The sequence below is a fragment of the Vanessa cardui genome, chromosome 29 (assembly GCF_905220365.1).
Source record: "Vanessa cardui chromosome 29, ilVanCard2.1, whole genome shotgun sequence".
Classification (NCBI taxonomy): Eukaryota; Metazoa; Arthropoda; class Insecta; order Lepidoptera; family Nymphalidae; genus Vanessa; species Vanessa cardui.
In genome coordinates, this window is record NC_061151.1 from 4,094,525 (window position 1) to 4,107,501 (window position 12,977).

A 12,977-nucleotide genomic window follows, 5' to 3' on the forward strand; every position below is an offset into this window, starting at 1 on the left:
CTGCTTGCCTGCGTCTGAACCCGCGATCATCGGTTAAGATGCACGCATTCTAACCGCTGAGCCATCTCAGTGCTAAGATGAGGTTAAATGAAATACAGAGGCTTTGGGTACGTTTTAATGCATCCTTTTCTGCGGCAGAAGAGGCTAAGTTGATTTGTTATTTTGTATTAAGTAACTTAAGATACGTTTAAGATAGAGCTGATATATTAGTTGTAAACAAAAGCCCTTAATTTAATAATTAATGAAATAAACTTGGTTCCCGGGTCAAAGTCAAAGGCCGATGCCGTAATTGACGGAATGTAATTAATACAATTTGAAATTCTAAGCAGCCTAGGCTACTACATACATATTAATAAATTTGGCTTGTTTCTAAAAGATAATAAATTATAGTATGAGAAAAATAATAATTATTATATATTTTTATGAACAAAATATGTTAGCAGTACGCAATAATTTTTTTTCAATTTAAATAATAATAATAATATGATACAATTATTAAAGGTACCACTTACTAAGGACAACTTACGTCAATTAAATTATAAAGTCTACAAGATCGAAAAGATCCAAATTCAACACAAGTTAGAGCCTATTTCCACCAGTTTTTCTCTGATGGACTCATTAACTGTACCAAAAAAACAAATAGTTTTTCTTATAGCTGAAAATAGTAATTAATCATCAGCTACCCTTTCCTTTGTGGTTACTAGTGCAAAATTAATATTTAAATTCCGAGATTTTTTACATGATCAACATATCAATAGGATTATTTACATGATAGTGTCGTAGTCGAAAGTTCTCTTTTATATAAATATTATGTAAATGTGTACATTTAATTTCAAAGAAAACATTAGACACTTAAAAAAAAATTCAATTCATAACACATTCTCAGAAAATTTCATATCCAAAATTTGAATTTGTCGTCAAAAAATCAAAACAATTTATTCGTTTTTAATAATTATTTATTATAACCACATTCCACACACGACAAAGTTTATCAAATACAAATACGTATATACATTATTGCACAAGAAAAAATAAATTAACATACTGAGATAAATGTTAAAGGAGTATGTACAAAAGGCTTATTACGATTTCTTCTTGATCTTCGATCAGAGGACTTAAATTACGATGAGGAACCTCCCCAAATCGCATACAAGTCCACATTGTAACGCCTTTAACAATAGCTTACAACATAACTGACAAGATTACACTAATTATACACAAGTGTTATAGAAAGAACATAGCTATGATTTTATATATTAAAGCAAACGCTATATGTGCTATTTTGTACAACGAAAACAAATAAATTGGAAAAACTATATAATGAACTATCCTCAACCAGAACTGTTTCTTCAATGCGTATTCGGTTTTACTGAAATCCACTTTAACAATATATTTCGTGACACCATAACACCAGGTAAAGATCATCTTTTTCATGTCCACAGACGACATATTACAGTTGTATAAAAGCTTATCAGTATCCGACAGTTTATTGTACAGCGAAACAGTGTTTGAGTCGTGGAAGATCCAATAATTGCTCATGAAATATCTAAAAACTGCGGAGAGGGTGTCAGATAGTTTGTATATCTTGAATAATCTGTGGACAAAGGATTTCATTTAAATTTATTAATTCGACCACTGAAACTAGATAGATTGTGTGAAAGATAATATGGCTGGAAAGAATGTGACTTATGAGATGACGTCAGTTAAGTATGGAAGAAGACATGCTGCTACAAACTCAAATTACAAAGTAAATTGGGATAAGGGCAGGAGGGTAATGAATCTCGTCACGGTAGCATGCGTAAGCGATCCCGTGGCGTCCCGAAAGACGGAGTTTACCCAGAGTTCAGCGCTCCGGGGAGTACCACCCCCCCCCCACTTTCCATCACGTGGGGGAAGCGCGTAAAGCGTTTTTCAGCGAGAAAAAAAAGGAGGGTAATGAATGTAAGTTCAAGGAAATTTGTTTTGCAAGCAGTACACGTTTAGGAAGCGCCTAGTGATGTAAAAGTCGCAGGGCAAACTACCCCTTGGGTTATTGCTGTCAATCCTAACACAAGTGATAAGCTTAAAAGGAAGGGTCAATAGGAATATTAGGACATTACCAGCATTAAAAAAATCTAATACTTGGTCTTTACCTTGGTTTCTTTCCCACCAACATGCGGCATCCGTCAAATATAAGAGCCGGTATGTAATGTAACAGCCAAGACAAGAATACAAAAATAAATTTGTATTCGGTTTCAATAACGAAGGCGTACCAAATAGCTTCCGATGGCATCAAGTCTTTTTTGCCGTCGTATACCAAGCCGTAAATGTCTCCTAAAAATTGAAAAATTGTTTTTATTAGTAAAAATAATACCAGTTTATTTTTTCGAAGATGAGTTCCATCTGGTTATTTTTTGTGATTTAAAACTGATATCATAAGTATTATCATAAATGATATATCTTTGGATAATTCAAGAGAGACGTCTATTCTTATTGTGTCAGATGTACACAGCTTGATTATTGAGTACCGTCTAGAACGATAACATGTGGTCGCATGCTTTTTAAATAAGTGGTAGGTGAGTTGTTATGCCTTTAATGGCAGGCGCAAACTATAATATTTTAAATGCTAACTATGTGTGTTAGTTGGAATTTGAACTGAAACAGAAGTCCAAAGACAACAAACCACAATATATAAATGAATACTTTGTGAAACTAGTAATGTGTAACATTTCTTTTTCGTTTTTAGTATTTACGTAAGTATATTATTAAAAAATTAAAAGGCACTTTATTCAAGTAGGCTTTTACAAGAACTTTATAATCGTCATTTACTAATTGTATTAAGTGAAGTTACCATCGGTTCAGAAAGAAGATTCTACCGCGAAGAACCGGCAAGTGAGTCAGTAGTTATTAATACAAATGTACATTTTACAACGAAAACCTTATTGGTTTTGCAAAATAGAGAAATACGATGGAAATATCTGAATACTTTACCCCATATAATAGGGTCCCTTGTCCCTGTAACGGTGTATATTTTGATATTTTTATCACCCCTATTGTATTTCTTGTTGCATTCCCATGCAGATGCAATGATTGCGTTATTTACTATATCAACAGGCACCAAATCAACTTTGATATCCTTTCTTGATAACATCGTATGTGTGACGCCCAAGCTTATCCCAACTAAGAACTGAAAATGACAATGTCATTGAAATAAACAACTTTAATTGTGAAAATAAATGCGTTTCATAGATTTTTGAAGAAATTATTGCTATTTTAATTAATTGTGATTGTGCACATCCTAAAGTTGAGGATTAGAATTGACAAGATAAATTGTGAGGAATATTCTTCTCAAAGGAAGAGGAGGCCTTTGCCCAGCAGTGGGAAATTGACAGGTTTTTGTTGCTGTTGTTGTTATGTTACAGAATATTGGTGGCGATTCTGTCGTCTGGTTTAATCAACTTGTTCATCAATCCGTAATCGGTCACAAAAAAAACTATGACATGTAATGCACCGAAGTCTAACCATACGTATGTACACAATTGAATTAAAAACATTTGTGAACCTCTAGAAGAATAGAAGATTAAAAATTCGGAAAAAAGTTTTGGACATAAGTATTACTACTGAAAGTAATGTCATTTCAGACCCTATTTTCATTTAGTTTATAATAACAATATTGGTGTTTACCCCACTTGTTCCCATTATACTCTGTGGATCAATCCACCCAGGTGCTGGTTCCTCAAACGCTGATATCACTGAAAAACAATATACACAAATTCTTAGCCTTAAGGGTTCCAAAATTAGAGATTCCGACTGTTTTACTTTTTATGTATATTAAGATATCTGGATATATGTAGTTAAATTATAATAATATTACTTATAACTGTTAAAAATTAATAAAATATTGACAAAACTTTTTCTAATAAAAAGAGTATTGTTCTAATTGATTTTTTATGATATTTTCATTTGTAATTGTGGCCAGGTCAAGGGACATCAAATGTTTGAACAGATATACGATAAAGAATGAGTAAGTCAGTGTAATAATAACAGGCATAGACTCTTGTTAGTTTAGACTATCAGCAATATTTCTTACAGCACCAATATATATAGGAAGTGGTGAACAAATGCCATCAGTCTGACAAATATGCCACCTGATGGTGAGAGGTCACCACCAAAGGCATTGTCATTTTAAGTAATCACACTACACCTGTTCACAAATACTTGTTGCTAAATCATCAAGATGATTTTTCGTATTTATGATTCATAACGTACTTAATGGTGGAAGGGAACTTCCATATACACATTGAAAATATGTACAGGATATTCTGTCACGATCTAAAACTCCAAAACCTTTATCCAATATAGAAGAATTACACTTACTTATTGATTATCGAATTAAAAACTCCGCATAACAGAAGCATAAAACAATAAGATAATTAAGAATAGATGTCGTTATGTTAAGGATATTTGTATGTAGTTATATATTACCAATAGCAGGTCGAACTATACAAATTGGTAGAAGTCCTGCATGCCTCCTGACAAGTTCTTCGGTGACGTTTTTTGTGAACGTGTAACTGTTTGGCCATTGTTCCATGATCCTAAAAAGGTGGAAATATTCATTAATTTAAGAGTCGAGATGGCCCAGTGGTTAGAACGCGTGCATCTTAACCGATGATTGCGTGTTCAAACCCAGGCAAGCACCGCTGTTTCATGTGCTTAATTTGTCTTTATAATTCATCTCGTGCTCAGCGGTGAAGGAAAACATCGTAAGGAAACCTGCATATGATAAATTTCATTGAAATTCTGCCACACGTGTATTTCACCAACCCGCATTGGAACAGCGTGGTGGAATATGTTCCAAACCTTTTCCTCAAAGGGAGAGGAGGCCTTTAGCCCAGCAGTGGGAATTTACAGGCTGTTGTTTTGAATCGTTCCTGAGATTAGCCGGAATAGACAGACAGACAATAATTAAAAAAAAATGGTGTATGAGCCGCCTACATATATTTTGTAATTTTTAAAAATACTTACGGAGCAATCATCTCGTCCAAGGTAGCTTCTTGGACATTTTCCGCGAGTTCGATCAAAGTGTCTGGGTTGATTGGACTGTCGCAGAAGTCCTCAACCACCTCGCCTTCGATACGATTCTTCGTAGCGTTCGCATACGCTGTCGAAACGTGGACTATCGCCCTATGGAGTCATAGTGTCTTTTTTTTTGTCATGTTAAAAAACTAGCGGCATTTACCAAAAGGCAAAGGTTCTAGAATAATTCATGTATAGTCAAGCTATTTAGAAGGCTATCTTGTTCTACCAAGGAGCAGTATTTACTATTGTTGTTAAATGTGGGTAAGCCAGTGTAACTACGTACAAGGCAACTAATCTTAGTTCCCACGGTTATATATCATATCACATATATATAGTGATCACCACTGCTCATATTCATGGGCTAGTGCTCACCACTGCTCGCGTTTTAGGTTGTTATTTGTCACGTGTTAGGCAAAAAAGTAACCTATGTCCTTTGGAGTTCAAGTTTGCTTCATACCAAATTTCATCAAATTCGGTTCAGTGGTTTGGTCGTGAAAGTGCGACAGACAGACAGAGTTACTTTCACATTTATAATATTAATATAGATTGTAAAGTATAAAAAATATTTCATTGACTCTTGATCAAAGAACTAAGCAAGACGTATTTTCATTGAATCTCATTGAATGATCTTTAAGAGCTGTGATGACCCAGTGAATATTCATGTGCTTAATTTGTGTTTATAATTCATTTCGTACTCGGCTCTGAATGAAAACATCGTGAGGAAACCTGCATGTGTCTAATTTCAAAGAAATTCCGCCACATGTGTATTCCCCTAACCATTGGAACACAAATTGAAATATGTTCTAAACCATCTCCTCCATCTTTAAAGGCTGTTGTTGTTACATGCTCTTTTGTTTCTATGTGTGTGATTGAATGATACAATAATGAGTACTCACTTAATGTTTCTACAAGCTTTTCCAAGCTTCAGCACCTCTCTTGTCCCACGAATATTTGTCAAAGTAGCTACTTTCATAGGCTCGACGAAACTAATCGTTGCAGCTGCATGCATTATCACGGTTACCTGTACCAAAATTATAATGTTATCTTTATTTCAGAAGTTATCTTACTAACCTGCTATTTTCACCAATCCAATTTAGTGTTATAAATTTGACCCTCATATTCGTAAGCACTCTGATACCTTATGAAAAGCTGTCGACAATTGCCCAATAAAAAACCACCATTCTGCGTTACCATATTAAAAAATTAAAATAACTTTTAGTTTGGTTTATATAATTTGTGGAGAAGACTTTGCAATGAGTACTAAGACCACAAATTATGGTATACTGCCGACAATTATATCGTATTCTTTGAAAATAATTTTGAGGTTATTGAATATAGTGTATATTTCTCAATGTCAGCTACAGCACCTCAACCTCACTCAACTAATCATGTATTTCATTTACCTCATCAGCAAGCCTATCCCACGATTTGTCATTTATGCCAAGGTTAATTTCACAAACATCGCCTTCAACTCCCACGATTTTGTCTTTAAACGATGGTTTTTCTTCGCGTACTACATCAAAGACCTGAAAAAATATCATGTAGGAGTTACTTTATTATTGTATATAAATACACGGAGAAAACAATTTGTTAATAAAAACGAGGAACAGATCTTAAATAGATAGATGATATACGACCTCTTTTTTATAACCCTTAAATATATTTTTATTCATCTTCAATTAGTATTTTTTATGGTATAGGTTGGCGGGCGAGCATATGGGTCAACTGATGGTAAGTGATCACCATCACCCAAAGACAATGACGCTGTAAGAAATATTAACTATTCCTTACATCCTCAATGTGCCACCAATCTTGGGAACTAAGATGTTATGTCCCTTGTGCCTGTAGTTACACTGACTCACTCACCTTTCAAACCGGAACTCAACAATACTAAGTACTATTATTTAGAATAACTGGTGAGTGGGTGGTACCTGCCCAGACGGACTGGCACAAAGTCCTACCACCAAGTAAAGTCATCGTTATTTTGTTTATTTTAATTAAACCTTATCGTATGACGTGACGTTTATTAGCAGTGTGTTCAGGATTTGTGATGGTGGGAACAGTTAATGTAAATCACCTAAAGATTGACACTGGCGCCGCAAGCAATATTGCCATTGACTACATCGCAAATGCGCCCCAATCTTGTGTACAATTTTTTTTTTTTTTTTTTTTTTTATGGTATAGGTTGGCAGACGAGCATATGGGCCACCTGATGGTACGTGGTCACCATCGCCCATAGACAATGACGCTGTAAGAAATATTAACAATTCCTTACATCGTCAATGTGCCACCAACCTTGGGAACTAAGTTATGTCCCTTGTGCCTGTAGTTACACTGGCTCACTCACCCTTCAGACCGGAACACAACAATACTGAGTACTGTTATTTAGGCGGTAGAATAACAATGTTACATATCTTTTGTTTGAAGCTCACTCACTGTCATAATGGAATACATTTGGTAGTAACTATATGTCGATGATGGTACTTAGCCAGACAGTCTCATAGGCCTACCACCAAGATATAATGTCTATAGCTAGAGAGAGCTTCTGAATGGAGTTTTATTTGCCAATCTGAATCAATTTTAGTGAGTTATTTTTACTTGGTGATAGAGCTTTGTTCAAGTCCGTCTGGATAGGTACCACCCGCTCATCAGTTATTCTAGCGCCAAATAACAGTACTCAGTATTGTTGTATTCCGGTTTGAAGGGTGAGTGAGCCAGTGTAACAACAGGCACAAGGGACATAACATCTTAGTTCCCAAGGTTGATGGCCTATTGACGATGTAAGGGATAGTTAATATTTTTTACAGCTTCATTGTCTATGGGTGATGGTGACCACTTACCATCAGGTGGCCCATATGCTCACCCGCCAACCTATTCCGTAAAAAAAAAATAAACACACTGTCTTAATTGGTCAAGCTAATACTGGCTATATAAAAGAATAACAAAAAGAAAACACCGTACCGGATTTTCTAAAATTAGTTTAATCCTATCTTCAATGCTTTTGCCTTTCTTCGGACGAACCAACATATATATCTTTTTAACATTTGTTGATCTGAAAAGATAAAACGAAAATCAGTGAGCAAATATTTGCCCTTTAATCTTGCTCTTCCAACAATCTGTAAAATCCAACGCGTCCGGAAATAGATAGCTGATAGATAGATAGAAGAAGCTGAAATTGTTGCCAACATTTTAGTCCCGAGATGATAGTGATAAGGTCTCAACAGAAGAATCCAATAACTTTTATATAGGCTACACCGTTTGCATCTCTTAGTTGTATTAGACCAAGGCAATCAAGATGAATAATCAAGATAAAAGATAAAATCGCACAGGACAGAAAATTTGCAAAAAAAAACGTTTGTTCGCGCCATCGATTTTTATTTTAATAATAACTGTATGTAAATTAATTTAAGGTTAATTAATATTATTTCATCATATGTAAAACCTTTTTTACAATATTCAAAAAGTAATGTGTAAAATCGAATGTTCTGTGATCTTCTTTTGTTTTTTTATTCACTTACTAACTATTAATGACAACTTAACAATGTATAATTATATTACAATAATATCAAGATTAAACTAGTTTTAAAGCAATTTTTTGCTTAAATGAGTTCGGATTGTTTGAGTTCGGACTCCACTGTCTAAGTAATAGTCAACGTTAGTTATTTTAGAAGGATGAAATGAATCAAATATACATAAGTTTTAAATTAATTCATTGATAAAAACGCCGTAAATTTGACACCTGCAGTGCGATTCATTCGTGAAATATCCATCCAACCCATCCAATCTTTAATATCGATTCATAAATTCAAATCATTTGTAAAAAAAGCATCGGTAAAGAAGGCATCATATTTCAATACAAGATTATGGATAAGATTTTAAATAAAGATGGTTATTTTTATTATTAAAGTTATTGATTTCGGGATATTTACCATGTTTTTTATTTTATTTAAAAAACATGTTAAATATTCCGAAATCAATATCTTTAATAAGACTAATTATAACGGATGAATCGCGTATATTAGTTATTTTTAAACATCCCGACGTTTCGTGGTCACGGGTTAGACCCGTGACCACGAACACTGCAAAGTGCTCGAAACGTCGGGATAATTAGTTTTATTTAAATGTGTAATAATCGTGAAAATTTAAGACAACTTTAATAAGATTATAGATGATAAAAAAGCATAGAGCTAATGCTTGTTCTTACATTGATATTATGTATATGTGGGATTATTGCAATAAAACGTTTTAAATTGTCATATTTCCCTAATAACTTCGGAAATAATAAAATTTAAGTATGTTTTGACACACATATATCTATTTTAAATTTTATCAATATTCATAATATACATATTTTACTACAACGAAAATACCGCATTTGTTATTTGCCAGTAAAATTAGTGACGTGCGTCTAAATGATTTTTCAACCGACTTCAATAAATAAAATTTTAACAAAAAGAAAAACCGACTTCAAACAAAACACTATTTTAAAACAAATGAATATGCACGAAAAAGTAATAAAAATAATTGCGTATTCAACATATTTTTTAGAGTCAACAACAGCCTGTAAATTCCCACTGCTGGGGTAAAGGCCTCCTCTCCTTTTGAGGAGAAGGTTTGGAACATATTCCACCACGCTGTTCCAATGCGGGTTGGTGGAATACACATGTGGCAGAATTTCTATGAAATTTGTCACATGCAGGTTTCCTCACGATGTTTTCCTTCACCGCTGAGCACGAGATGAATTATAAAGACAAATTAAGCACATGAATCAGCGGTGCTCGCCTGGGTTTGAACCCGCAATTATCGGTTAAGATGCACACGTTCTAACCACTGGGCCATCTCGAATTTTTTAGAGTCTTCCTAAGTTAAATGAAATGAAAAATATTAGACTACTTAAAAGTCGATTAACGATTATATCGTGTAGTTATAGTTATTGGTATATTTGGAGCCGGTGTCAGCCACGGTGCCCTTGCCCCAACAATGAAAAGAAAGAAGCGATACGAGCCCCTTGATTGATCCAGTATATTATTGTGTAAAAGGTAATTTGTAAAAAACATATTTGTTAAAGTATTCTCGTATTGTTTTTTGATAGATATACTGTAGGGTTTTATTGGCTATTGTTTTATAATCGTAAATCGACTTTTAAGTAGTCTAATATTTTTCAGTTCATTTTACCTAGGAGGACTCAAAAAATATGTAAAATATGCAATTATTTTTATTATTTTTTAGTGCATTTTTTATTTGTTTTAAAATAGTGTTTTGTTTGAAGTCGGTTTTTCTTTTTGTTAAAATTTTATTTATGAATGAAGTCTTAAAATTTTTATACACTTGTATGTGTGTCCGTATTAAGGTCACGATTACACATAAAACTATTAATTAAGTTATAATTAAATACAATTCATTTGATTTTTTATTAAAGACCTATTATTGTCTGTCATGCAAATCATTTGAATCAATTAATTTTCAAACATTTATTCTATTCACTAAAAAGAAATCAAGAATTTGTTATTTTTTAAAAAATGGTACATACCGCATCAACTTCTCGATCAGCTGTTTGCCGATGAAGCCCGACCCACCCGTGACGAACACCACAGCATCATCATAAAACTTCTGCACTTGAGATTCGCCACTTAAAATGGCTCTATTCAAGGCTTTTCTTTTCTCCAATGCTTTGTCCTCGAGTTCTTTGACTCTGCTCATTTTCTGGTAAAATATTCAAAATAAATTCATTTAATTAAGGAAACTCATAAAAGCACTTAGTAATGGTTATGTATAGTACAATATAAAAAAGTAAAGTAGCCTGAAAATTTCCCTCTGCTGGGATGAGGCCTCCTCTTCCATTAAGGAGAAGGTTTGGAACATATTCCACCACGCTGTTCCAATGCATATGTGGCAGAATTACGATAAAATTAGACACACGCACGTTTTCGATTCACGATGTTTTCCTTCACCGCCGAGCACGAGATGAATTATAAACACAAATTAAGCGCACATATATATACAGTAGTGCTTGCCGGGGTTTGAACCCGAAATCATTGGTTAAGATGCACGCGTTCTAACCACTAGGCCATATCAGCTTCGGATTCGCGATCGGATTTAAGCTCGGGTTCTATCACAGGGCGCTTATTATTGTAAAAAGCAGCATTGTAAATCTGTTTATTTGAAAAGATCAACTATGCGAGTTTCTTGCCGTTTATTCATGCTGGAGGCTGCTTTCCGAAACGGTGGTAGTATTTAAATATTGACGATTTATTAAACATTTTATTGTGAAGTTTAATTGAATACAATTGATTTGAAGAACCGACAAGAAACTCGGTAGATACCCTTTTCATGGAAGGTTATAGGGAACACTAATATTATTAAAATTAAGCATAATACTATTATTTTGTCTATCACATATTACATTTTCTAATCTCTAATTATAATCATAAATAAATACCTATCAAAAATACAGCTGAACACAGATCTCCTCTCCCAAGGAGAACTTAATCCTTCAAATCTCTGTTCGACTGTATTAAGACTATTATGAGACCTAAGATGTCACGTCCCCTGTGCCTGTAGTTACACTGACTGACTGACTGAATAAAAATTTCGGTAAAAGATATATGTATTCACAATAATATAGATCTTTTTGAAAGAGTCAGTAGCATTCAATGTAGGAGGAGAAAAGGTAAACTACTGCCACCCTAGTTACAACAACAGCCTGTAAGATCCCACCGCTGGTCTAAAGGGTTCTCCATTTGAGGAGAAGGTTTGGAAAATATTCCACCACGATGTTCCAATGCGGTTTGGTGGAATACACATGTGGCAGAATTTATATGAAATTTGTCAAATGCAAATTTTCTCACGATATTTTCCTTCACCGCTAAGCACGAGATGAATTATAAAGACAAATTAAGCATACAAATCAGCAGTGTTTGCCTGGGTTTGAACCCGCAATCATCGGTAAGATGCACGCGTTCTATCCACTGGGCCATCTCGACACCATAGATAGATAGACCTAAATAATATACTATAGTATTGTACACCTTAAAAAGTCTACAAATACGTCCTCGATAGTGGTAGCTTCTCTTAATTGATAATTGACGATTCAAAAGTGCTTGTAAAAACCCACTTGAATAAAGATTTTTTTGATTTTTACATGTCTTTTAGGGATAACCAACAATAATCAATTTCTATTCTTAGCTTTGTACGAGAATCAAAGGATTTTCAAAGCGATTTTAAACACTACAGCATTAATCCTTATCCATCTTTAATTATCTTAAAAACAAGTCAAATTAATAAAATACATACTACACTATATTTAATATCAGTATTGCGAAATCGAGGCTGGTTGGTAGTTAATAATAAAGACCCACTATTTGGTCATTTCTAGGCAGGATATATAAATATAATTATACTTGTTGAGATGCTTTAATAAAAAGAATGGAAAAGCGGAACTATTGAGATCATTATTGGTTATTCTCGGTAGAATCTTCATCCTAAGAAAATGGTAACTTTAACTTTACATTTAATTCAACACTAACTATTCCAAAGTTCTTTTGTAAGTTATTTGAATAGAGAATATTTTGAATTTGATTTTTTAAAAGAGTCAAACATATGTGTTACTAAAAAAGTTCAAGCAACTTTCGTTTTTAATAAATCACTATCAACAGCACAAACTTAAGACAGAATATTTTTTCTAAAAATAAAAAAATATATTTTTTTGAACTTTTTTGGAATATTTAAAAACTTTTATTTTTATACAAACTACTCACCGTGTTCTAATATCAAATGTGAATGGAAATGTGTCTGTTCGATATAACTCCTTTATATAATATGGATGAAATTATAAAAAATAACACAATTGACTCGAGCTGTTTAAAAATAACACGCCCAAGGCGTTTGACAAAATTCGAACAATTGTCAGGTAAGACATA

General features: G+C 33.6%; 1 protein-coding gene across 2 annotated transcripts; it reads right to left on the bottom strand.

Moving 5' to 3' along the window:
- Positions 1 to 940: 940 nt before the first annotated feature.
- On the bottom strand, positions 941 to 12,977 carry LOC124542046 (fatty acyl-CoA reductase wat-like). Of its 2 annotated transcripts, none has more exons than XM_047120002.1 (11): positions 12,816 to 12,977; positions 10,589 to 10,761; positions 8,020 to 8,110; positions 6,462 to 6,584; positions 5,955 to 6,079; positions 5,005 to 5,163; positions 4,465 to 4,574; positions 3,664 to 3,731; positions 2,971 to 3,166; positions 2,133 to 2,313; positions 941 to 1,594 (listed from the first exon to the last, which is right to left on the bottom strand). In XM_047120002.1, exons 2-11 carry the CDS (start codon positions 10,756 to 10,758, stop codon positions 1,225 to 1,227), a joined length of 1,593 nt encoding a protein of 530 aa, XP_046975958.1. In that variant the 5' UTR covers positions 10,759 to 10,761; positions 12,816 to 12,977; the 3' UTR covers positions 941 to 1,224. The 2 variants fall into 2 exon arrangements, with proteins under 2 accessions (XP_046975958.1, XP_046975959.1); XM_047120003.1 differs by lacking the exon at positions 12,816 to 12,977 and adding an exon at positions 11,498 to 11,636.

Coding starts and splice junctions, on each gene's coding strand:
- LOC124542046 (XM_047120002.1), bottom strand. CDS start 10,758: ATGAGCAGAGTCAAAGAACTCGAGGACAAAGCATTGGAGAAAAGAAAA. Junction 6,080..6,461: donor GGGATAGGCTTGCTGATGAG/GTAAATGAAATA, acceptor ATTTTGGTACAG/GTAACCGTGATAATGCATGC. Junction 3,167..3,663: donor GTATAATGGGAACAAGTGGG/GTAAACACCAAT, acceptor TGTCATTTTCAG/TTCTTAGTTGGGATAAGCTT.